General features: G+C 35.2%; 1 protein-coding gene across 2 annotated transcripts in view; it reads left to right on the top strand.

Annotated features, from left to right (window-relative positions):
* ITGAV (integrin subunit alpha V) overlaps positions 1-26797 on the top strand; it is a 102607-nt gene that overhangs the window by 50360 nt on the left and 25450 nt on the right. For both annotated transcript variants that reach the window (XM_065931895.1, XM_065931896.1), the window contains exons 5-17: positions 3420-3481; positions 5419-5464; positions 9489-9614; positions 10502-10546; positions 11288-11331; positions 11420-11476; positions 13955-14007; positions 14410-14612; positions 18112-18303; positions 20873-20918; positions 22313-22420; positions 24085-24143; positions 25652-25806. In XM_065931895.1, coding sequence (XP_065787967.1) covers positions 3420-3481; positions 5419-5464; positions 9489-9614; positions 10502-10546; positions 11288-11331; positions 11420-11476; positions 13955-14007; positions 14410-14612; positions 18112-18303; positions 20873-20918; positions 22313-22420; positions 24085-24143; positions 25652-25806 — 1196 coding nt within the window. The remainder of the gene's footprint in view (positions 1-3419; positions 3482-5418; positions 5465-9488; positions 9615-10501; positions 10547-11287; positions 11332-11419; positions 11477-13954; positions 14008-14409; positions 14613-18111; positions 18304-20872; positions 20919-22312; positions 22421-24084; positions 24144-25651; positions 25807-26797) is intronic.

Here is a 26797-nt window from a genome sequence, read left to right on the forward strand (position 1 = left end):
AGCTCTCAAGGATGAACTAACCATTGTGTGCCATACTTGTAACTTGCTGTTTATGTGCTGGGCACACCTGCAAATCATTCTTCTCTGATACATGTGGGAACCGAGACCTAGACAACTGAAGTCATAGTCTTTTCCTGCATGTTATGGTACTGAGTGATCTAATGCGGATATAAACCCCGGTCTGTCTTATTCCAAAGGAACCTTTCCCTGTTTTATTAGCAATAGGAAGCGGTTTCCATTTCAGTTGCCTTTGCACTAAGCACAGCTTTTCTATAAAGAGTACATTCTGCTTTCACAAGTGCAGGTTTGGATTAATTCCTGATGTAAGAGGACAAGAAACCTTCTGAAAACAAGCATTCTAATGATGATGGTCCCTTGAGGATATACTGCGAAGTTTGGCTAGTATTTTTCGTCATTTTACCTCTTTGCTAATGACCAGTTCTTTTCTTAACATGTATTTAGAGGATTAAGACTGTTTGCATGATGTAGCTGCTCCATAAGGCCTTCACTTATTTGGTTTAAGCACAGACATTTTAAACTTACTTTCCAAAGTATTTTACATCCAAATCAGGTCAGCAAACTATGACTTGTGAGCCTGTTTTTGTAAATAAAGTTTGACTGGAACATAACCACACCCATTTGTTCACACGCTATTAATATCTGCAAAGGGAGGGTTGAATTCTTGCCACAGAGCCTGTCTAGCCCCTCAGCCTGAACATTTTTTACCTGGCCCTTTACCGATAGTGACACCTCAAGTACTAGAAAAAGCAGAGAGAAAAATCTCAAAAAAAAATTCAAAGTGAATACCTTCTTCCTAGTAAGTCTGGCTTTCAGTATCTCTTGGTCATTATATGTATTTTTGGGCTCAACCTTTGAAATATTAAGCTACATGCAGGCCTAAAGTACACGGGGCAAACTACCCAGAGGAACACACTCAAGAGTGGGAATCTGAGAACTCGGGTTGTATTCTTATCTGCTTATCTACAGTCATGCTTATCTGTAGTCATGGGTAATTAATCATTGATAAAACACTGATTTAGACAAAAGACTTCAGAGGCAAGTTTTGTGGTTTATGGCTTCTTCATACTTCAGTAAATTATGTAACCTAACCCCGTGACTGATCTTCCATGGGAATGCCAGTTGTGTAGGCTACACTGCCAGCTCTTGTTAGCTGCTTGTTTTGGTGTGGTGGTACTCTGTGGGTTTTGTCGTTGTTATTCATTTGTTTGTTTACTTGCTTTCGTTTTTATTGTGACCTATGTGAATCTATGGAACTTTACTCTCTGTGAAAACTTATCTTATTACTGATTGTGTTTGCTTTTGGCTTTTCATTGTTACATCTATGACCATTCTTGGGCATTGCACAAAAGGCTGAATGTCTTTCTGTTCTAAAAGTGCCTGAACCACAAATCATATGATTTAAATAGTCTCTCTCAACTTCATGCTCTGACTGAGTCTTTGTTCTTTCTGTCTACTTTCTGATGATAATATTATTTGCACATAGAGTTTTCTCAGGTATCATTTCTAAGTTTTCTTTTTCTTCCCCTTGATGGTTGCTCGGGGAATTACAAACACACTGCTGATTTGAGATACTGCAGCCTAATGGTATAGACACTCTTCACCTCAGATCCACTCTCTTTTATGTACTAGTAGGTTTACCATGGTTAAACTCCTTAATTTCTGTAAGCCGAAGCTTCCTTACATGTAAATTGTGACACTAATAATAGTATCTCTCATAGAATAGGGATACTGTTATTCTCATAGAATTTTGCTGTGTAAATTTGAAAAGAATTTAAGTGCTTTAGTACAGTACTGGACTCACAGTAAGGGCTTAAAAAACATTAGCTGCTTTTACTATCATGATCAGTAACATTGTTTATAATACTGTCAGGCTTAATGATTAGGAAAAATATTAACTGTCCATACAAATAAAAACAAAAGCCTTCCCTGAAATAGATTATAGTCAACAGAAAATTCTTTACATTTGCATTGTTTAATATGTACCTGTTAAATTTTTAAAGGACAGTAATGTTTTCTAGTTGGATGTTCTGGGAAACCAAATAAAGTAGATAACTGTACAGTAAGATAATCAAAAAAGGATGTCTTTATAAATAGCTTAAAAGAGTTCCCCAGATGCAACTCGAATAAAGGAAACAAAACACTGACTTGAGGTCAGAACAGAATTCCTTACTATGATTCACTAGACGCTGGAAACCCCAGCCCTACATTTTCCCATTCCCTCTTGGTTAGAAAAATTTACATTGGGGGAGCATTATACTCTTGAGGCTATTTTCTAAAAAAATTTCTAAATTTAGATATTAAGTATGAATCTTAGGGCAGTTCCCAGGTTTTAAAAATGGGTTCAAAATTTTTGATGGGAGTATTTGACAAAAATTCTTGCAGGTTGTCCTTATGACTGAAAGTAGATGCTTTCGGTTACTGTATTTGGGTGGCAAATACAGGAATATTATATCATAATTATTTAGATATTGTGGCATTGACTACAATAATTCCTTGATGACTAAAGAGTAGCTGTTTTTCATTGCTCTTATTATCCTCAAAATAAAACCAGGAAAAGACTTGCTCACTGTTACCTCTATTCTAGGTACAGTATTACTCGTGATTAGAGCTAATTTAAATTAATTGGCTAATTGTCCCCTTTGTGAGAACTATAGGAAAAGGGGTAATTGTAAAAGAGTAAAACAGTTGAGTCTGGCATCATTTGGAAAATACTTAAAAGTGTCATGTTTTAAAAAGTTGGCTTTCTAAATGTATTTTCAGGGTATATTTTGCTCTTTGCAGAACATTCAACTAGGTCATCTCCCCAAATTCTGAACTATGTTTTTTTCAGATTTGTTGTTGTTGTTGGCTGTAAATGTATTGGAATGCAGGTATCTGCTTATTAGTCTTCATAATAACTTAGCAAAGACCTAGCAACTGTAGGGGAATAATAGTAAGAATTAGAAATTTCAGATTAGAGTTTTTAACTCAAAGATCATGACTCATCATTGTTAAGTGAAATCAAAGAATGGGTCATAACCAGTAATTTTTAAAAGATGGAATGAAATATAATGTGTGTATGTTGGGTTGTGTGAGCTATGATATAAGCTGTAATCTTTCTGTAGTTAAAAATAAAAGTTTGAAATTCACTATCTTAGGTGATCTTTCTGCCCCTTGCTGACTGGTCCAGTTACTTCCATCTCTCTGTGTTGCCATTTCTGATTAATGGGTGTTGATAAACATGCATACTAACTTCTTAAGAATGTGTTGATAACCCATTAAGAGCCTGAATGAATGAACACTCTCAGAGACTAGCACATTATCTTACAGTTACAGTGATACCAGATTTTTCTCATGTTTTGTTTTGTGTTATTTGTTTGTTTTTGGGTTTGTGTATATTTCCAATCTTTTTATTTTAGAAAATATTGATGCTGATGGACAGGGATTTTGTCAAGGAGGATTCAGCATTGATTTTACTAAAGTAAGTTCTCATTTAAGACTGAATGAGATTCAGATCTACCTTGTTATCTAAACCGTGGTTAAAAATTACTGAATAATACTTCATATTCTCTGTAACTATTACCTGTTTTATGGAAACATCTAATAAAAGTTACCCATGCATTTGATATCCTTTGCCTGATACTGTTCTCTCCCAAGGAGACATTGCTTTTTTGAAATAGACATCAAAATGAGAATGGAAAATGGTAGAAAATCTCCTTAGCAGAAGATAGACAGCTATTATGACTTAATATTAAAATTTCCAGTTGGATAGATTTACAGACTGTTATATTAAAGCTTTCTATTTTTGCCCGAAACTGAGTTTTCATAAAAGCTATCAATGGGAGCTTTTTACAGATCAGGGTTTAGTTACATAAAAGTTGAAAAACATGCATGTTTGCCATCTATTATGTGCCTATGGGCAATAAAATAAAGATGAAGCAGTTTAATTACTGTAAGAAATCTCATATATAGGGCTTTATGTATTTTTAACTAAGCTGATATGCTCTCTAGAGTTGATAATTTTTCATCATTTTTTTAAAAATAAGAATTCCATGTATATTTTCAAAGGAAATTTTTCTTTGTATGATTTACTTTTGCTTTTGTGTGGTTTTTTGTGGGATATATGAACATTTTGAATAAAAAATTGAGAAAATTAATTACTCGTAGAGAAGTGTCAAAAACACATTGCTCGAATAAAAGTAGAGGTTTCTTAGGAAACTTAATATGACTTAGAAAATGCAAGCAAACGTGCCTTAAATTTAGTAAAAGCACAGAAACTATAATCATGGTTCAGAGAAACTAATAAAGCATTTTCTTGTTTTTGTAAATTTATATTTTTAATCTTAAATATTAGGTACTAATAATTTTAGTTAACTCTCCTTATCAAGCAGTTAATTTTAATTCACTCAATTTGAAATTCATAGTTCAAAATTTATTCATAATTACTCATTATTTAAAATTTAAGGAAGCAGAACAGAGAGGTAAAGTATATTAACACATAAAAGGTTTCAACTTGGGTGATGTATTTTCAAATAGATGTTGTATTAAAACAAGAAGTGTTCAAATTTTCTGTACTTACACCAGTACAACTATAACCCCAGAAATATTCCCATGCCATGAATAGTCATCGCTAAATTAACTGCTTTCTTCAACTCATTTCTGAGAAGTGGTGTCATTTTAAAGTAGACAACTTAGAAATATCTTTTACATAGCCAAGGCAGGAGATTGTTGAAAGCTTCAAAGACTGTATGTGTATTTGGAGAGAGAAAGTTTTTCTCTTTTCTCCAGCGAGAAGAAATTTTAAAAATATGCTCAAAACACTAAATACCTTGAATTAGATACTTATAATCTGTTACAGATATAAGAAATGCTAGACAAGTGTAATTTGTATATCTAGCATACTCTGAAAAATGTACCCTCAAACCTCACTCCTGTTTAGATCTACCTGGCACTAAACATTTTGCTTTAGCTTGAAAAACACTTAATGATTTTTAGAGAGGAAATTTGTCAGTGTAGTCACAAATGTAATAAACAAAATTAAGGAGTGACTTTTTTCTTACTGTAACTAATAATACTTTGCTGACAGTACTTTATATCAAATGTGTGAAGCAGCCAAGATCTACAGAATCTGTATATATATATATATATACACACATACATATATATGTATATTTTCATATATTAAATGAATATATTGTAGGCTTCCTTTTTGATATTTATTGTATTGTGTTTTAGAAAAGGTGCAGTGAAAATTACGGAGTCAGCTGGCTTTAAGATTTATGATTTTGTTTGCTTTAATGTGTATGCATATATATGTCATATATGCACGAATATGTAGCTGTTATGTTTATTACATTGCTCTCAGTTTTTAAAGCTATCCGTTTTAAAATACATATCTTTCTGTTTGATTTAATCTAGGCTGACAGAGTTCTTCTTGGCGGTCCTGGTAGTTTTTACTGGCAAGGTAGGTTAATCTTTTAAAAATTACCCAATGATGACTATATTTCAGACTCATCTGGCTTATCGTGTACCTTTGAGACTTTTCAAATTATTTAAAAGAAAGAAATGAAAAAATTAAATTTAAATGTGTAACCACTATCTATATATAATTTTTTTAAAAAGGACTATAACATCATATATAATAAGCTATATGTAAAAGATATAACATATGCATTTCTAGTAGAAAATAAAGTAAATATTTTAAAAGTAAATTATAACGTAAACTTATAAAGTAATTTAAAGTAATTAATTTTTATTGCTTATATACTTCATCTCTGCACTTTAGAGGAAATGATATAATTAATCATTAGGAAGAATGAGGCGCTGTAGGTAGAACATTGATGTGGTTATCTTCTCATTAATCACTGACATCAAGAATGATTTCTTTGTATTTGGGTAGTTGTAAAAATAGAGGATCTTATTAAGTAAGATCAAAAGAATATATTAAATTGGCATTGATGATTGAAGTAAAAATCTGCATTCTTTAGTCATTTCCAGAGGACTAATAGAATTACCATTTGAACAAATGTATAACAGATCATTATTTTCTTACAGTTTGAAAATTGGTAACTATATATGCTTATTTGATTTATGTTTCATTTATCATTAGAAATATAAGTATTTATTTAGTCAGTATATTCATATGTTTATTTTCTGCTAAAAGCCAGTCAGTTCAGTCACTCAGTAGTGTCTGACTCTTTGCGATCCCATGAACCGCAGCACGCCAGGCCTCCCTGTCCATCACCAACTCCCGGAGTTTACTCAAACTCATGTCCGTCGAGTCGGTGATGCCATCCAGCCATCTCATCCTCTGTCATCCCCTCCTCCTCCTGCCCCCAATCCCTCCCAGCATCAGGATCTTTTCCAATGAATCAACTCTTCACATGAGGTGGCCAAAGTATTGGAGTTTCAGCTTCAGCATCAGTCCTTCCAATGAACATCCAGGACTGATCTCCTTTAGGATGGACTGGTTGGATCTCCTTGCAGTCCAAGGGACTCTTAAGAGTTTCTCCAACACCATAGTTCAAAAGCATCAATTCTTTGGTGATTAGCTTTCTTCACAGTCCAACTCTCACATCCATACACGACCACTGGAAAAACCATAGCCTTGACCAGACGGACCTTTGTGTGCAAAGTAATGTCTCTGCTTTTTAATATGCTATCTAGGTTGGTCATAACTTTCCTTCCAAGCAGTAAGCGTCTTTTAATTTCATGGCTGCAATCACCATCTGCAGTGATTTTGGAGCCCCCCAAAATAAAGTCTGACACTGTTTCCACTGTTTCTGCATCTATTTGCCATGAAGTGATGGGACCAGATGCCAAGATCTTAGTTTTCTGAATGTTGAGCTTTAAGCCAGCTTTTTCACTCTCTTCTTTCACTTTCATCAAGAGACTTTTTAGTTCCTCTTCACTTTCTGCCATAAGAGTCGTGTCATCTGCATATCTGAGGTTACTGATATTTCTCCTGGCAATCTTGATTCCAGCTTGTGCTTCTTCCAGCCCAGCATTTCTCATGATGTACTCTGCATATAGGTTAAATAAGCAGGGTGACAATATACAGCCTTGACGTACTCCTTTTCCTATTTGGAACCAGTCTGTTGTTCCGTGTCCAGTTCTAACTGTTGCTTCCTGACCTGCATACAGATTTCTCAAGAGGCAGGTCAGGTGGTCTTGTATGCCCATCTCTTTCAGAATTTTCCACAGTTTATTGTGATCCACACAGTCAAAGGCTTTGGCATAGTCAGTAAAACAGAAATAGATGTTTTCTCTGGAACTCTCTTGCTTTTTCGATGATCCAGCGGATGTTGACAATTTGATCTCTGGTTCCTCTGCCTTTTCTAAAACCAGGTTGAACATCTGGAAGTTCACAGTTCACATATTGCTGAAGCCTGGCTTGTAGAATTTTGAGCATTACTTTACTAGCATGTGAGATGAGTGCAATTGTGCGGTAGTTTGAGCATTCTTTGGGATTGCCTTTCTTTGGAACTGCTAAAAAGTACCATTTACCAAATCAAGGCTTTTTTGTTTATTGGTATTTCATTATTCAAGCATTGTCAGTATTTGGAAGACCTGGAAAATCTCTGACTGTATTGATTTGCAAGTACTTTCTGATTCTGAATTTTGCTTCTGTATTCTGCATTGTGCTTTTTTTACTTGTTTCCTTGTAGGAAAACCTGTGCTTTTGCTTTATAGAAAGGGAACTAAAGAAAGAGATTTGCTGAAGAAAAACAAGGTGGAAGGAAAATAAGGAATGAAAAGTGGGAATAAGTGAGAAATTGGAAGGGATGGCAAAGGAGAAAAAGAAAAATCAGGCAAAGAGGATCAGTATGAGACATATTAACTAAAACTGACAAATATGAATTTCTATGAATTATACCTCTATTGGAAGATGAAATGATGTAGGAAAATTATACTTGAGTTTTGTAGCCTTACAATAAAAATGAACATAGCAGTTCTAATTGTATGTAAGAAAATATGTATTAATGCTTTCTAGTTAGGTATAAGACATGGATTTCTTTTCCTCTTTGCTGCTAGGTGTATCATTCAGTAGAAGAGAGGGAAGTGTCTCATGGGCATGTGTGGGAACCAAAGATGGCTTTTGTGATTCTCGGTCAGGACTCTTTAACTCTGCCTTTTTAAGAGACACAATTGTGAACTTATTTAAATTACTTGTTCTTTTAATACTTGAGTGTTGCACAAGGCAGGCATTCCTGTTTATTATAAATTAGCACAGATACAGATACTATTGATTTATTTTATATGGTATATAATATGTTACTAGAAACTCAGTGACTGGGCAGAGAATATTTTGTTTTAATAAGATTAAAATCAGCATGTTTCACTGGGAATACATAAGATGTTAGGATGACTTTTCCCATAGATCTCAGAATTGTCTCTGTAAGAATAGAGAAAATCATAATGATGTTTTATTCCAAAGACATGGTAAATTTTCTTGTGTTCTTTGATTCAAGAAATATTTAAGGAATCCCTCATGTGTTTGATACCATTTAGGCAAGATGATGGGATTCCCCAGTGACTCAAGCAGTAAAGAATCCACCTGCAATGCAGGAGATGCAGGAGATGTGGGTTCGATTCCTGGGTTGAGAATATTCCCTGGAGAAGGAAATGGCAACCCACTCCAGTGTTCTTGCCTGGAAAACCCCATGGACAGAGGGGTCTGGTGGGCTACAGTCCATGTGGTTGCAAAGAGTCAAGACATGACTAAGCACGCATACATGTAGGCAAAGGTAATAAATTAGTGACCCAGACAGAAGGTGTTCTTCCCGACAAACTCAGCTTATGTGACTGGAAAAATCGGAGCTAGATTGATATCTTTAGCTGTTAACGATTTTCTTTCTGAAATAGCAGAAATGAAGAGATTGTTTTCCATATGTTACGGAGATGGCATTTGATAAATCAAACAGCCTTTCTTGGGGGCAAGGAGGCAGTCTGATTTTTATGTAGGTGTGTGGTTTCCTCGTGTACGTGATAACTTAAGGTTGTGAAGAAAATGCAGTCACTCTTTCAGGCTGCTTCATAAAGGTGTCCAAATAGCTCATTAAGAAAAGACAGTTTAACCAATTATTATGAAAGTAAAAATAATTTCAGTAGATTTTTCAAGTTCTAATTTGAAATTTGGTTGGGAAACAATCCTTGATTTTATGATTCCATTTATTTAACATTGACTTTTTAGTGAATTAAATTCTGCATTTATAAATTTTTGCTTTTTAGCAGAGACTAACTTGTTAAGTACTAGCCTTGAATAGAAATAATTGTGACTTAAAAATAATCAAATTTCAGATTTAGGATCATGAAGAGTTATTTAAGACTAATAAGCAGAAAGATTTATATCTAATCTATTTTATTGCATGAAGGTACTATCCATCATCTGCATCATATAGTTCTGCTAGAAAATTGTCATTTATTTTATATATTGTCTTCAGGGCAGCTCATTTTAAATTATAATTTATTTTATGTATTTCTTTCAGGTCAACTCATTTCCGATCAAGTAGCAGAAATTGTATCTAAATATGACCCCAAAGTTTACAGCATCAAGTATAATAACCAGTTAGCAACTCGGACTGCACAAGCTATTTTTGATGACAGTTATTTGGGTAGGTAAAATCGAAATATGGATTCACTTTCTGGTGTTGTGGTAGATTTGTCCTATATTTGCATATGATGCTTTCAGTAGAAAAGTCTTTTATGTGAAATAGATTAAGATTTTCTTAAAATACAAGGAACATATAATTTCAAATTGTTATTACGAGTACCTAGATTATGTTGTATTTCAGTAGCTGAAATTTAAGAGCATGATTATTTACACAGTGATAATAATAATGGATAGTCTTTAAGATGTGCTTGCTGCATTCTGGATGTTGTTCTAAGAGCTTTACCTGTAATAACTCATTTAATCCTCACAAGTCTGTGACAGTGTACTGTTATTACTCCCATTTTATAGATAAAGATACTGAGGCACAGACAGGCAAAATAAAGTCTGAAGTCTTTGCCTAAAGTCCTTCACTTATAACTTTGCTTTTCTTGGATTCCAATCCAGGCAGTCTGATTCTTGCACTTCTATTCACTATGTTAAACTACAGTTTTGGTTTAGGATTTATTAACTTTTGTTCCAAGTTTCTCTTATTCATTAAACCAAGTATACATGACAGAAATAGTATTTTGCTGATTGAGAAAATCTGTTGTTTGTTACTCCTGTAATTTACGACGAATTGCAAATTTGCCCTGTTTTTAACTGACTCTTTTGTGAAGTTGATAAAATAGTCTTATATTTCTAACAGAGATATACTGTTTGAGTATTTAGCATCATTATTTTCTTCAAGATTCATTTATCATACACACATGAACCCATTTCTCCTAGAGGACAAAATATTACATAATTAAAGGAATTAGTTGAAGGTATTTTCCAGGAAAGCTTAGTCTGCAGATAAGTTGAAGATAATCAGTTCTGCCCTGATGGTGTTTTATCTTTGTTCCTCTTTAGGTTACTCAGTGGCTGTCGGAGATTTCAACGGTGATGGCGTAGATGGTACGATGCGCTTGAACTAGATTTAATCCTCTTTTAAAAATTTAGGCTAAGCGTTTGAAACAGGTGGCACTGAAAAATGTCAGCAGTTAAAGAGTTTTGAAGCTGAGCTTGGTCCGTGGCAAACTTCTTTTAGCCAGCCAAGGGACCTGAGAGCTTCAGCAACCTCTGTCTGCTCTCACTTCCAGCTGTTTCTTCAGCGCTTTCCTTCTTACGTTTGGTGGATTCAGTTCTCTTGGGGAGGCACAGTTTAATAGTTTCTACTTTCTTTGAACGCATCATCTGTGACTTTCTGAAATCTGCCTACAGCCCATCTTCTCTTTGTCTGTCTTCAGAGCTCAGTCTTGGGAGCCTGGACTTGGCCTGATTTGATCATGTTTCTATACCATTGCAGCCTCAGCCCTGTTTCACTTGGCTCTGGATTATTTTTTATCACTGTGTGTACAGCTTTTCTTCATCCTTAAGCTCTTTTCTCTTGTCTGCTCTCTTTCACAAGATTATAAATACCCTGAGGGCACACATACATTTATTTGAAGTCTTCAAGAATCTTTCCATATTTTGTAAAGCTTTCATTTTGTGGTTAAAAAATGCTTGGGTCATTTATTATGGAGTCCCAAGTTTTTAAAGAAAGGTCTCATACTTAGGGTCTACTGAAATAACAGAACTTAAAGCTGTCTGACATAGCCACTTACTGTTGGAGTTGCCAGTATTGGTCTTAAAAATAAGTAATTTTTTTCTTTTCAGACTTCGTTTCAGGAGTTCCAAGAGCAGCAAGAACTTTGGGAATGGTAGGAAACTTAAAAGATGTTTTCTAAAAAATCTCTGGGTTATTTCGTATTTTACTTTATTTCATATGCTTTTGTTTTTCTTGCACAGGTTTATATTTATGATGGGAAAAACATGTCTTCCTTACACAATTTTACTGGTGAACAGGTATGCTTTTGAAGTGTTGTGGGTTTTTTTTTTTCACTTAACATTTTGACACCAACACTTTCTACTATCTTTAACAACTTTTCTTGGTAATATTCTGGTGGTTTAACATTCAATATATAGTAACTTGGTTTAATAGTGGATATTATAGATATAAAATAGGCTTTAAATATTTCACCGTTGTTTTAACCAGAGTAATTTATTTAAGCAAAGCCTTTTGTAATTGCAGTAATAGCTTTTTTAAAAAGGAAATACAAAATTCAATTGAACACATACAAAACTAAAAAATTTCCTTTTTATTTGCTAATAGCATTAAATTCTCTTTTAAAGAATGATCTATGCTTTTTTTTTTAAAGAATGATCTATCTAAAGAATGACCTTTTAATTTTATTAGATGTAAAACAAAGCACGGCCAAGATGTGTTTACTATAGATATTACAAGTAAACTTCATTTGTACTACATGAAATACAACATTCTTAAGTTACTAATTAGTACTATTAAGTACTAGACATTCTCTATAATTATAGGCATTTTACAATATTCTGTATTATTGTATGTCTCAAAGAATGAAATGGAAAGTTAGTATAGGTGTACCATGTTTTCCCGCATTTCATTATTAATACATTTCGTAGATTCTGGTTGTTTTTTTACAAATTGAAAGTTTGTGGCAACCCTGAGTTGTCAGATGATGGATAGTATTTTTTAGTGATAAAGTATTTTAAAATGAAGATACATACATTGTTTTCTTAGACATAATGATATTGCACACTTATAGACTAAAGTATAAATGTTATATGTACGGGAAACCAGAAAATTTGTGTGACTCAAATTTTCTGGGCTGTTCAGTTTGTTGCGGTGATGTGGTCTGGAACTGAACGTGCAGCATCTCCGAGGTGTACCTGTAATGATAAAGGAAAACTTAATCAGTAGTAGAAAAAAGCATCTCCTAGTTTGCACATCTAGGATTTAAGTCCACTTCTTGTTCAGTTGAGACTGTTTGGCTTTGCACGAGGATTGATGGGATGGGAAACTAGACTCGAGGTCCCCACTAGCGTCCCGTTTGTGTGGCTGTCAGGGTTGACATGTGCAGTTGTCAGCTGTGTCGGCTGTGGCAGGGGTGGCTATCCCTTTGTGCTGTTGTGTTTTGTCCTCAAGCAGCTTCTCCGTCGGATGCCCATGTGTGTCTCTGGGTCTAGTACTCGGTCCTTGATGCCTTCTCTTTGTCCTCAGCTCTTCTGTGGAGGAAAGCGGGGTTTGCATTAGGACTGACCTGGGCTCTCACCACTCAGTCTTACTGCATTGGATACGGTGTTTACCATTGTCAATCTGATGGCTTACGTATAAAAGCAGGCATCCTGGTAGCTGCCTTATGGGGATGTGGTGAAAATGCAAGGGAAACACTTCAGTGATAATAACACAGCACAAGACTTTTCTCAGTCAATGACATGCTTTCTTTGCAGTTTCAGGCCCAGTACCCTGAGAGACCAAGATCCAAGGGTAGTATTCTGTTAAATTCCAGCCAGCACTTTATTACACGTGTTCTGACCTTGTGATTCAACACAGACTTTGTCTTTCATTTTCTCAGTTACATTGTATAAATTCAAAATAGATTAACCTGGGAATCTCCCATATCATTCCCTCCTGATGGCTCAGCTAATCGAATTTTGGAAGATTTACTAACTTTACTTTTTTTGGTTTGTTGACTCATCCTTCACTGTAGTTCATCTTTAATCTGTCCCCACTCCTAGTTTTGTTTTGTATGTTGGAATCTCTTTAGAACTTTCCTTTTTCACATGTATTTCCAGCCAGACTGCTCTGTCTGTGATGGCCAGCAGTCTCCTGTGGTGAGGAGAGGACATTCCTTCTCTGCAAAACAAGCCCATGATAAACCCAAGCACATTTGTACTATGTGCAATTTAAAAGCAAAACCACTGGCACGTAATTGATTGAGATGTGAAACAAAAAGGAACTCCATTCTGTATCTTTTCAAACAGTAATTTCTTTAGAGTTGTAGTGGTTTCACATAGGAAGAACCATTTATGACCTACCAAAAATTAGTATTTATTATTTTTACTGCATTGGCATCATTTGTAACTTCTTGTGTTCAGTTGACATGTCTTGTCTGTCTTTCTGGTAATGTGTCTGGTGTCTTTGGATAAGTAGAGAGGACAGGAGATAGGAGGTGAGACCTCAGGAGGAGCCTTGATTGTACTTGGACTTGTAAATGGCGTGTGCTGAAGACCCTGAAATGTCTTGCAAGACACATTGCTGTCTTGCCAGTCATCTAGGAAAGTATACAAACCTCATTAACTGACTGACGGTCATTGTTTTGGTAGAATAAACAAAAGAAGAAACTTAGATTGAAGCACTATATGCAGAGAAAAAAGTAATCCTTTCTATTTGGTAAATACACAACAAATAATAATTTTCTAAATTAGTTGGATGAAATGTAAACATTTCATTTTCATCTCATTATCCAGATGGCTGCATATTTTGGATTTTCTGTCGCTGCCACTGACATTAATGGGGATGAGTAAGTTTTAAAAAATGTTTCCAGAAACAGTTTTCTTCTCATGTTTATGAATGCTTTACTAAAACTAAACATTTTTCCTTCTGTTTGTCTCCTTCCCGCTAATCCTCCTGTTTAAGGAACCAATTTGATGCACCCTTAATCACGAATACTGGAAAACCTTTATGTTGTTAATAATTCCTTTCACTAGCTTTTATAGTATGAAGGAATAAAATAATCTTATGAATTACTCATAGTTTCTTAAAAGAACTGAAGGAAGGTTTGAATGAGAAATGGTCATTTCAAATGTGGCCTTAAGAGATGTAGAAAGAGGAAAACTTGAGTTTCAACTAAGAAAGAACATGATTATGAATAGTCACATGGCATTTGGTCTTGCTCTTCATGAAAACAATTCTGTTCTTTCAGTTACGCAGATGTGTTTATCGGCGCACCTCTCTTCATGGATCGTGGTTCTGATGGCAAACTCCAGGAGGTGGGGCAGGTCTCGGTGTCTCTGCAGAAAGCTTCGGGAGACTTCCAGACCATCAAGCTGAATGGTTTTGAGGTCTTTGCAAGGTTTGGCAGTGCCATAGCCCCTTTGGGAGATCTAGACCAAGATGGCTTCAACGGTAAGGAGTGTAAAGAGCCGAAGGTCCCTGACTTTCTGCGGCCACCTGAAAAAGTCCTATACCCTATTTATAGAAGCTCACACGAGCAAACTTCCTTCCTGGAAGGAAGGATCTGAGTGACACAGTAGGTTCAACGGCAGGTTGTTCATTTCCCTTAAAAATCAGAGGGAATTTTCCAAAGTTGACTCTCACGGGTTATTATACATGCAGCTCAAATTAGAGCGTCAGAGTGGTTAATTTTTGACAGGCACTTGCATTCCCAGGGAGCCCAGTGTGAGCTGGTGATTTTTTGTGCCTGTGTCCTGCTTAGCAGCAGTGCCCTCTGCTGTCCATTCGGATACAGGTGTAAGAAATGCTCCCAGGCCTCTTGTCAAGGCAGTGCTGACCCTAATGCCTCCTTCAAAGGTTTGATTTGATACTGATATTTTTAAAGTCATAATTTTGTTGTGGCTATCCAGAATATTCTGAGGGAGGTAATATCTCCCTTCACAGGGACAGATAAAAAGGTATATGTTCACTTTTATAACAGACCCACTTAATAATTTAATTAATAGCTGTAGGTACCTTTAAAAATCAAAGTTGGCTTCTGCTATAGAGTGAAATGTAAATTACAAATTACCAAGACTATTTAAAAAAGGAATGATACTACAATCTTCCTAGAGGTCACAAAATGGAGAGTTGAACTATGGGTTTGTTTGTATAATCAGCAGTACATAGGGATATCACCCCGAAAATGACAAGAAAGTTATAAATTAAGATGAAAACCTCAAAAAGACAGATGACTCTCAAATCTCCCAATTAGTAGTAGGAAAGGAAAATGTTTGTTTGGCCTCAAGACCATTCCTGCCACGTGGGTAGTGTTAGGTCATGCGCTGAAAGTGTCATCTCTCACCCTAGAAGTTTTCATTGTTAGTGGAAAAACCACTCAAGGGGACATTTTGCTTCCTAAAATAGTCTTAAAGGTTATTTTTTACCACCTGGAGAACATAAATGGGATTCTAGGATAAAATTCAATATAGAACTTGAGAAGAATACTATAGGACAGATCAAGTCATTACTTTTTGGTAACAAAAACAACCTAGAAAACAGGGCCAGATCCGAAGTTCCACCTTGAGTACACTTAACAGGTTCTTTGCTGTGGATGGCCTGTCTCCAGGCATTTTGGGAAATCCTGGACATGTTTGTCTTCACCTTGTTTTGAGAATATTCCAGCCACTTTAAAGAACGTTTCTTTAATATCATAATCCAGATAGCATCTCATCCTGCTTTCCCTATTCCTATTAAAATGTACTGTGAACACAAAAATTATAAGCAGTGATAGCTAAAAAATATCAAAGTTTTATAACAGTTTTACAAAGAGATTTTACTTTTAGAACTAGATACCATTGCAGATGATTTTTTTTTTTTGCTCCCAAGTGTCTCCTGAGGTCTTATTGTCCCATATAGTCTGTAGGTGTATGTTTGTATTAGTTACAACCTGGATCTTTTCCTTATTCAGACCTGATGTCATTGACCCTTTTTTATGTCTTTGCTCCTCTTTTCCTCCCTTTCCACTTAACACCCACTGGGGAAACCCTAGGTATGATCAAGAGGGATACTGAAAACAAAATGATAAAATTATGTTCCACAATTACGTGGAGTTTTTGTCAATACTTCTCCAGAAAGGCAGAGGGGGAAAAACACAGAAAAAGAAGCTAAAATGATCAAAGGAATAGATTGATTACATGAAAGAGGAGGGCTCTCCAGACTAGACAGATACCAGCCAAGAGAAGATATGATTAGGATATACAAAATAACAAAAGGTTTAGGAAAGGTAAGGAGAATTTTTTAAAACCATCTCTCAACAGTAGAGCCATCTTCTGAAAAAAAAACTTTCTTAGTGCATACTTCAATTTAGAAGTTATATTTATCTTTTAAAACTTAAAGAAGGATTGAGAAGAACTCTTACGTAATTTAAGCACTACTTTTTTTTAAGGATAACAAATGCTTAGTTGGTGCTTACTGCAGGCTAAGCACTGTTCTAAGTGCTAAAAATTGAGAGGATGAATTAGAGCCCGTCCATGTCCTTAAGGAATTTAGCATCAGTAGGAGCAAGTTTAATGTGAACAAGTAAACACTAGAAAGTAGTCATCACAGTGTTTGAGATATTCCTGGGTATAACCGTCTTAAAAAATGAGGGATGAGGTTTCTTTGATGTCTCGGGATGTTACATTGAGGGGGGTGAAGCCACTTTAGGTATATTAAGAAAGTTGAGGCAGTTTGAAATGGCTGGTCTTTAGGGGCTGTTCTAAGCAAGATGAACACATCTTTGTTCTTAGGAAATTTATGTTTTGTAGAGGAGCAATAGAGTAAACACATAAAGGGGAAATTCAGGTAGTGATAAAGGCTGTGGGTTTAGACAAACAAAAGGCAAGGTGATGTGGTAGAGAGTGCCTAGATAGAGGAAGGAGAGGGTGTTACTCCACAGAAGGGCCAGGGAGGAGCTCTCTGACAATTTGGACAAACAGTGGGAGCAAAGCTTGAAAAGCTGTGGAGCAAGAGCCTATAAGGCAGAGGGCACAGCAAGGACAAATCCAGAGATGGGGGCTAACCTGGTGAGTTTAAGAAACAGAAAAGGCAAGGACTGGTATGAAGATTTGGGCTTGGGTTAGAGGTGGGGTGATGAATGGACAAACTAGGTGGCATTTGAATGCTTTGGGAAATAATTGAAGGATTTTTAAGCAGGAAGGTGACATGATATTAACATTTGGCAGTCTTGAGGAGAATGGATTATAGGGGCAAGAGTAGAAGTGGGAGGCACTTAGACTCCTTTAGGGGTCCAGGCAGAGGATGACAATGGCTTGTCCAGCGTGGGGCCAGCAAAGATAGAAGGAAGTGGACATAGTATTCATAATATATCTGGAGTTAGGAAAGGTTATAGTGACCATTTGGTTGTTTTTTTTCTTTTTAAGAATTTCAAGCTTTTTAAAAATTTCGGTATAAATTGATTAAGATAGAGATGAAATCATAGTGTTCAAGTCTCTGAACCAGATTGACTTCTCAAAGAGCAAAACAAAAAAACCCCCCCAAACCATGCCCAATTAAGTTGACTAGAATTTTGAGAGCTAGAATGAACCTTAGATGAATATTTTGACATGTCCCCTCCTTTCTGTTTTAAGGATGAGTCATTTGAGGTCAAGAATGGTTAAGTGATTTGTCCAAGGTCAGACCCAGAATGTATGGCTCCAAGTTAATGTCATTTCCATACTGTTTGCTTGAATCTCCCTGAATTTGATTTTTGCTTTTGAGTTAAGAGTACACTACTGAACTTTGAATCGATATTTATCATGGTATCAATACATGGATTCTAAAGATGTTAGGATCTTCTCCACAGAAATAATGATGAGCACTATGACTTATTTTCTCCATCTGTTCCCTCCTCCCTCCCACTCTCATTTCTTCACCTTCCCCCCACCCTTTCCCCCCTCCTTACTCTCCCTCTCTTCCTTTTCCCCCTCAGATATTGCAATTGCTGCTCCATATGGGGGTGAAGATAAAAAAGGAATTGTTTATATTTTCAATGGAAGACCCACAGGCTTGAATGCAGTACCATCTCAGATCCTGGAAGGGAAGTGGGCAGCTCGGAGCATGCCACCAAGCTTCGGCTATTCCATGAAAGGAGCCACGGATATAGACAAGAATGGATATCCAGGTGCTTCTTAGAAATAAATAGAGCATCTTAGATTTTTCAGTCCTAACAGCCAGTAATATTAGGTTGGTGCAAATGTAATTGCCGTTTCAGACCGTGGACTTTAAATCATTATAACTAGGCTCAAACACATCTTTGTTAATTGAAATAGGAACCATTATAATAAACAAATTTTTGCCAGTGAGAAATAAGTTTGTTTGATCCTGTAGTGTAAAAATCTGTGCTTCAGGATTTGATGAACTTCTCAGAAAGCATTTTCTGCCTCCTGCTGGTTGTGGAAGCATTTTCACTGCATTAAGTAGTCAAGATGCTTGAAGAAGTAGTCAGTTGGTGAGAGGTCAGGTGAATATGGAAGATGAGGGAACACTTGTAACCTGATTTGTTCAACTCTAGAAGCGTTGATTGTGCAACATACAGTCAGGGGTTGCTGTGAAGAAGAATTCGGCCCGTTCTGTTGAGCAATGCCTGCTGCAAGTGATGTAGTTCTCCATATATCTCATCGATTTGCTGAGCGTACTTCTCAGATGTAATGGTTTCACTGGGATTTAGAAAGCTATAATGGATCAGACCAGCAGCAGACCACCAAATAGTGACCATGACCTTTTTTGGTGCAAATTTGGCTTTGGAAAGTGATTTGGAGTTTCTTCTTAGTCTAACCACTGAGCTGGTCGTCACCATTTTTGTATAAAATCCACTTTTCATCACAGGTCACAGTGTGATTGAGAAATGGTTCATTGTTGTTGCATAGAATAAGAGAAGATGACACTTCAAAAGGACTATTATTTTGAATTTCTGTCAGCACACGAGGCACCTACTTATCTAGGTTTTTCACGTTTCCAAATTGCTTCAAATGCCAGACAAGTATAGAATGGTCAGCGTTGATTTTCTCAACTTCTTGTGTAGTTGTAAGAAGATCGGTTTTGATGATCCTTTCAGTTGGTTGTTGTCCATGGCCGGCCACTGTGCTTCTCATCTTCAGGGCTGTCATCTCATTTGCAAAACTTCTTGAACTACCAACAGTCTGTATGTCCATCATCAGTTCCTTCCAAATGCGTTGTTGATGTTGTGAGTTGTCTCCGCTGTTGTCTCTGACCCACTTGGAACTTGAATAAGAAAGTCACTCAGTTTTACTTTTTGTCTAACATCATTTCCATAGTCTAAAATAAATATAAAATATACAGCAAGTATTAAGTCATTAGCAAAAAAAATGTAAAGTGAGAAATGCACATTGAAATGATGTATAACATAACTTCATTTGTTTAAGTATGTATTCCAATATCAAATGGCAAAGGTCAGCATTGTAAAACCACAATTACTTTTGCACCAACCTAGTATTAATTACTGCTGTCTTGATTTTATGTTATAAATCAGTTTAATTCAGTATTTCAACTGCTGTTCAAGCCCCTGCCACTGTTCACGGACGGCACAGTTGTCATAACAAATACAAAGCACAGATAACTCTGTTTCCGGTCATGTTTTCTTTTGGGGCATAAAAAAGTTCCTAATTTTGTTGTGATCCATTGTATCTGTCTTTATGGTTTCTCATGTACTTTTCTGCTTAGAATGAGCTTTGCCAAATTAAGCTTGGGTAAGCCTATTGGGCTGTAGTCCATGGGATCACAAAGCCAGAACCAACTGAAGTGACTTAGCACACACGCACGCATATACTGTGAGACAGAGTTCTGATTTCATTTCTCCTGACTGTGAACCAGTGGTAATAGCTACGTGTGAAGACTAATGCGTTCTGTTCTTGGGTTTGGATGCTATCTGCTGTCATTCTAAGGATTCTAGGTACAGTTGATCCTTGGACAGTGTATTAAGGGTGCTGACCCTCTGCACAGTCAAAAGTTCATATATAACTAACTACAGTCGACCTCTGTATCAACAGTTCTGGTTGTGAACCAACCTCAGGTTGTGTAGTGCTATGGTATTTTCTGTGGGGAAAAAAAATCCGTATATAAGTAGATTTGCGCAATTCAAACCCATGTTGTTCAAGAGTCAACTGTGTTTGTATTTTGGTTTTATTTTGTTTCAAAAACAGAAAGAAAAAAATTTTTTTTGTTTCAAAACACAAAATTCAAAAATTTTTTATTTCAAAAAATAGAAATTTAAAAGTCCACCGGCAAATGTATCTCTATGGCTGATTCATGTTGATGTATGGCAGAAACCAACACAACATTATAAGTTATCCTTCAATTAAAAAGAAATAAATTTAAAAAAACAACTGAATTAAAAAAAGCCATAGGCATCTATAAAGTGTTTACCTTTGGGAATGTACGTTCGGGTGCTTTATCTTTCCTCATTGGTATTGATTTTTACTCAGTATCCATTCAATTCTTATCTACCTGGATGGATGGAAAAATTAGTGTTATGAAAGTGTTTGTCATTGATAATAATGTAAAGTTTTCATTTAAATTTTAACCTTTTAGATGTTGTTTTAAAATCACTGATGAAGAAGTTTGAGTCTATGTCTAAATCTAATCTTTATTATGTACATGGAGGACTTTATAGAATCGTATGTGAATTTTAAAAAACTATTATTATTAACACAGTTTTTCTATTCTCTTTTAAGACTTAATTGTAGGAGCTTTTGGTGTAGATAGAGCTGTATTATACAGGTAAGACTTTCCATATCTGATAATACAGGAGTATTATGAATTATATGAAAGTTTTATAGTTAAGTACCAGTGCTTAAATTTCATTTTAATTTTCCTAAAGTAATGATAAGATTTGTTCTTTCTATTCAAGATTCACTTCAGGCAAGGAGTAGTGACACAAGGAGATCCCCAGAATAGAGAAAGCAGTAGATTTTTTTTTTTTTTTAGAAAAGCATTCAGAATTTTCCATCTTTGTTCTTTAAATTTGTTCAAAGATGTTCTCCTATGTTTTAGATTTTGTGATTTTAAAAGTATATGAGTTACATTTAAAAGTATAAAAGTTACATTTTTCTCTAAGAGATGAGAAATTATCTTGGTATTTGTGCCACAGTATTCTGAGAATGTATGTAATGTATGTAATGACTCCCAAAATAAATGTTTTTATCAGAGTAGTATGTGTAAATCTACATATCTCTAGTTCCCAGCGTCATACATATTTCCCGTAATTCTCTGTGTTTCATCAGTTCCCATTGCCTTACAGTATCATCTGGCATCGCAAGTAGATTAGGATGTTGACGCTCCTATGGACTGTGCTCATACATGGCAGGAAAAGTAACCCTCTTGTGCAGTGTAGGTCAACTCGATTGTGCCTCTCAGAGCAGCCTGTGGCCGCAGAGTCTAGGACTTGTCATGACTGGAACAAGCACGCTGACCTGAGCCTGCTCTATTTTTTACAGAGCATAAGCATGTACATCTAACTTTGGAAAACTCTATTTATTTTAATTTATTGTTTAGTTTAAAAAATTGCTATTAACAAAGTAATACAGGCATGTGGTAAAATTTCAAGCATATAAAAAGGGCATACAATAAAAAAAATACATACTTCCTCTCACACACCAGTTACTAGTTTGTTAGTACATCCTACCAGAAACATTCTGTGCATTGCAAAATTGTGTGTGTGTATGTGTTGTGCATGCATCCTTTTTACATGTCTTTTTTTTTTTTTTACCTGTCATACTAAAATTCTCTCCTGGGTAATCTCATCCCATATTAGTGCAGATGGCTTTACAGCACTCATCTCCCTCTTGTATTGCAGCTGCGTTAGGTAGCTTTCCCCCGACCTGTTTAACCATCGTGCTTTAATGGGCTGTGTTCAGATAGGTTGTGACCAGTGGTCCTGCTTTGCCTGGAATTGAGGGGGCTTTACCAGGTCATGGAACTTTCACTGATAAAATCAAGACAGTCTGGGGCAAACTGGGATATTTGGTCTTTCTAAGTTTAGATTGTTTCTATTCTTTTTGCTATTACAAACACTGCTTTAGTGAACATTGCTCTGTATACACCATGAATGTGAACCTAAAGTACTTAGATCAGTGTAACATTTTAAATAACTTTTTTCTTTTTTTTAAAACCAGGGCCAGACCAGTTATCACTGTAAATGCTGGTCTTGAAGTGTACCCTAGCATTTTAAATCAAGAAAATAAAACCTGCTCTCTGCCTGGGACAGATCTCAAAGTTTCCTGGTAAGGGTGTTTGTTTAATAATAGTTATTATTATAATTATTGGTTCAATCATTATAAAATTAATTGAAAATGGGGGAGTGGGCTGAAATATTACTCAAACAGTTTCTATGGATATACTCTATTTTCTTGTCATAGATTGAATTTAGAAATATTGTTCCAAAGAGGGTACATATAAGCCTCTAGAAATATTCTATAAACTAGTATAAAACTAATTTTTGAAAAATGAATATATCAAAAATAAAAAAGCCAGTGAGCATTTTGATTTTGATTTTTAAAAACTAATGATGTTTTTCAGATTTAATATCTATGACTAATTGTATGAAAAGAATTATTTTGCTTGAAGGTATTGGTTTTCTGTTTCTTCTTTTACTAATTTCTGAAGAAAAATGTAACTTTTTCTGTAAGCTTAATGTCTGAAATTCTTCTCTATTTCTCAAGTTTCCATTTTTTATTACTTTTCACTGTATCATGTGATTTTCTTTTTTCATGATTTTTTTTGCTATTTTTTATTCTATTTGTATTTATAATTTTCTTAAGTTTTTTTTCTTTAAACTGACTCATGTTTTACTTTAAAAGATATTAATATAAAATAGAGAAACCAGTCTTTCTCATACATGTCAACATAAATATAAAATTAATAATGAAAAGTCCTGATCCATGACTGTAAATACCTAACTTTGGGAAACAATGTTCATGCTTCTTACTTACACAGAAAAATCAAAGAGAACTTATATATGAAGGGTAGAATGATTGAAAGCTGGGAAAATTTTACTTCAAATGATCTAATGGAAAGATATTTTTCCTGATTTTCTTTTTGAAGTATTTATTGTTATTAAAATCATTTTTCAAAAGTTTTTATAATATATATATTAAACAAATAAACATGTACACAATAAAAATTTTATTTCTTTCATCAGAGTGCATTAAAAGTTCAGTAATATTAGGTCTTTGGTTTCATTGTTTGGCAGTGACATTTTCAAGATTTTTGCTTATTTTGGTAACAGTGTGAAGGCTTTGAATACATTAACTAGAGCAGTAGCTTTCATATGTTTTTGATTATAGGATGAAACACATTTTACATCATAATCCAGTAAACATAGGTTTTTAAAACTTAAGTTTCATGAAATCTTATCCTTGATACTTAAGTCAATTTTATACATATATTTGTTTTTTTTTAAGATGCTGGCCACAACCCAGTAAAGTGATGTCATGACCTAGTAATAAACTGTGACAAATACTGTTCTAGAGGAGCTTACTAATTAAAGGGAGCTTTGTGGGACTTTTAAATAAGTGAGATATTTATTTTAAATCTGGACTGTCATTTTCCTCATTTAGATTTATTGAAGAGGTTCTATAAACTTGAGAGGAGGTTAGGAATTTTTTTTTTCTTTTTTGTCTCATTAAAGTATTGTGAAAGGAAATGTGCCTAAGTTACTGAAGAATGAGTTAGAATATTCTGTCTAGTTTAATATATAAAAATAATAGTAAGATGTATAGTCTATTAAAAATAATATTAAGATGTAAAGAAAGATACAAGGCTTCCCAGTGTAAACTCAGTATTAGAAATGTGAGATTTAAAAAAGAAGAAATGTGAGATTTGGGTGATATTAAAAAATGTTTAAACTGGATTATGGGATTTGTGTGTGTGTTTTATTTTTTTACAGTTTTAACGTCAGGTTCTGCTTAAAGGCAGATGGCAAAGGAGCACTTCCTAGGAAACTTGGTAAGTGTTCTATGGAAAAATTATATATAATGGTGCTGCATATGCAGCACTTAAAAAACATTTTAGGATATTTGAATAACTATTCAGAGAGTTGTTATTTTTTTTTTATTTGAATGTTTATGTTAAAGACATTTAAAATTACAACATAATTATTTTGTTTGGCAACTCTTAAGCCAGTTCAGAGATAATACATTTATTTATTGGCATTCTGAAAAATTAGTGATAAATACGGCCTTGAGAAAGTTAGTTACCAATGTGAGACAAATGAACTTCAGGAAAAATGAATATCATTGTTTATAAAGTCAGTTACCTACTGAGAAGTTTATATTTTACATGTTGGAGAAACCGTGGTAATTTCAGGAGTAGAGGTGATTTAGAAAGAGAGAGAAGGAGAAAAAGTTTTGACCACTAAATTTAACCCACACAGAAAATACTAGTTTCACTCTTTTTTTCCAAGAATTGTTTATATGATTCTGAATGCAGGGTAGGAGAGTTCAGTAACTGTTGTGGAGATTTGTTGGTGTTCATGCTAAGAAATTGAAGCTCTTAGTAGAGGACTGAGTCTGTTGGGAGATGTGTTTGTGTCTGAAGTTCACATAGGGTAGCAAGGAAGGTAATTTTTCAGTAAAGACCTGAAGGAAATGAAGGAACTAAGGGATACCTGGACAAGTATTTTGCAGAGGAATTGGCAGTTTAAAGAGGCTAGAGGCAGGTGCTTGCTGTCTGTCAAAGAGTGGATGGAACAGAACTGGGAGCAAAATAATCCTGGGTTTTCACTCAGATTTCTTATGGAGTCCAGCATTTAGAGGAACTTGAAAGGAGACTTGTGGTTTTAAAGATCTGCATTCTTATCTCCTTTGAAGAAACTGTCTAAGAAGAACTGAATCTTAAAAGCTAGTAATCTAGCACCTGTGCTTGATTCTTGGCTGTGCTTGATTCTTCCATGGGAACATTCTTTTTAAGATGATTCCTGACCTAGTTAGCTTTGTTTGGTCATTTGCTTCATGAGAGACATATTTACCTGATAGTTTGATATGGTAGCTTCATTAGAAGTATGAGTTGCAATTGATACAAACTGCTCATTCATCACAGTAGTGAATGTATGGGTGCCTATTAGTAAACATTTCTTAGAATCAGCAAGAGTGCTGCCACCTGCATTAGTGGTGGGAGTCTTAATTATTCACATATTTCATTTCTGAACTTCCTCCTCTCAGCTTAAGTTAAAAGAAAAAAAAAATTCCCTTTTATCTGCTAGTTTTATCATTATCTAATGTCTGAATTATTAGATGACATTAAGTTGGGAATGGTTGGGTTAATTATGAAATATTTATTCAGAATTAATATGTTGTGGTCTCACTATAATGTATAGACTTTTTAAGAATGAATTAGAAGCAAGTTACTTCTTAAGAAATGTCTGTGTGTCTCTCTTTACATGAAAACTTGAGATATTTAGGACAGGTAGGTGTCCATAAAGATTATGTTGGTTATAAATCCTTTGGTTTGTATAGACTTCCAGGTGGAGCTTCTTTTGGATAAACTCAAGCAGAAAGGAGCAATTCGACGAGCACTCTTTCTCCATAACAGGTCCCCGGGTCACTCCAAGAACATGACCATCTCAAGGGGGGGACAGATGCAGTGTGAGGAGCTGATCGCATATCTGCGGGTAAGACATACTTTTATGTTCCTTATCTTTCTATGTGTTATTTTTCCATCTGCATGACTTTTCCTTTCTGTAAAATTTTTTTGATGGTGAATAAATAAGAAAACAGAAAAATGCAGGTGAGGAAATGGGGCTTTTTAAAGAGTCAGACTTGAGTAATGGACATCTACTCTTGTCAGACTGGATATCACACGTGGCCTTATTAAATTATGACAAACGTATTACTGGACTCTCAAGACTGTAAAAGAAATCCACCCCTCCCCAGTTAATCAATTAAAAAACTTCACTGGTTAAACCCGACTTGTGAGTTGTAAGCAAGTGTGAGTCAGGGTCGCTAGGGAGGGAGGGCTGGAACCTGGGCAGAGGGGGCAGAGGGGGAGCAATACTTGCCGACACCAGTATGGGGGTTCAGACTCACCTGGGGCCTGCTGCAAGCCAGGGGTCTGACCTGAACCTCCTGTATTAGGTCTAGATTTTTCCACAGGGCTAAAGTGTTCCCAAAACAAAGATGACCCTGACTCTTGCAAGAGTAAATGCAAGTTTTCACTGGAAGAATCTAGTACAGGTCCCACAGGCTAAGTTCAAATCAAGTAGGAATTCATTTCTAAAGTACTAAAGAAACAGACACAGCAAACAAATCTTAGTCCTGGAAAAGTGAAGTGAAGGTCACTCAGTCGTGTCCGACTCTTTGCAACCCCGTGGAAAGACTTGAGATTTAGAATTATCAGTTACAAAGTATAAATGTGTATAAAATATTGAAAGAAATAAAGGGTGAAATATGATTTAAAAGACAAAAGTATCAGTAAACATATAGAAGACTCAACATAATTAATAAACTCTATTTTATAAACCTATATAGAACTTGGCATCCAACATTTAGAGAATATAAAAGTTCTCCATATACATGTAGAAGTCTGAACAAATTTGAGAAAATTGAAGTCATAGAATATATGCTATTTGATTATAGTGCAATTTTTAGAAATCAGTAACAAAT

The sequence above is a fragment of the Muntiacus reevesi genome, chromosome 3, assembly GCF_963930625.1.
Source record: "Muntiacus reevesi chromosome 3, mMunRee1.1, whole genome shotgun sequence".
Classification (NCBI taxonomy): domain Eukaryota; kingdom Metazoa; phylum Chordata; class Mammalia; order Artiodactyla; family Cervidae; genus Muntiacus; species Muntiacus reevesi.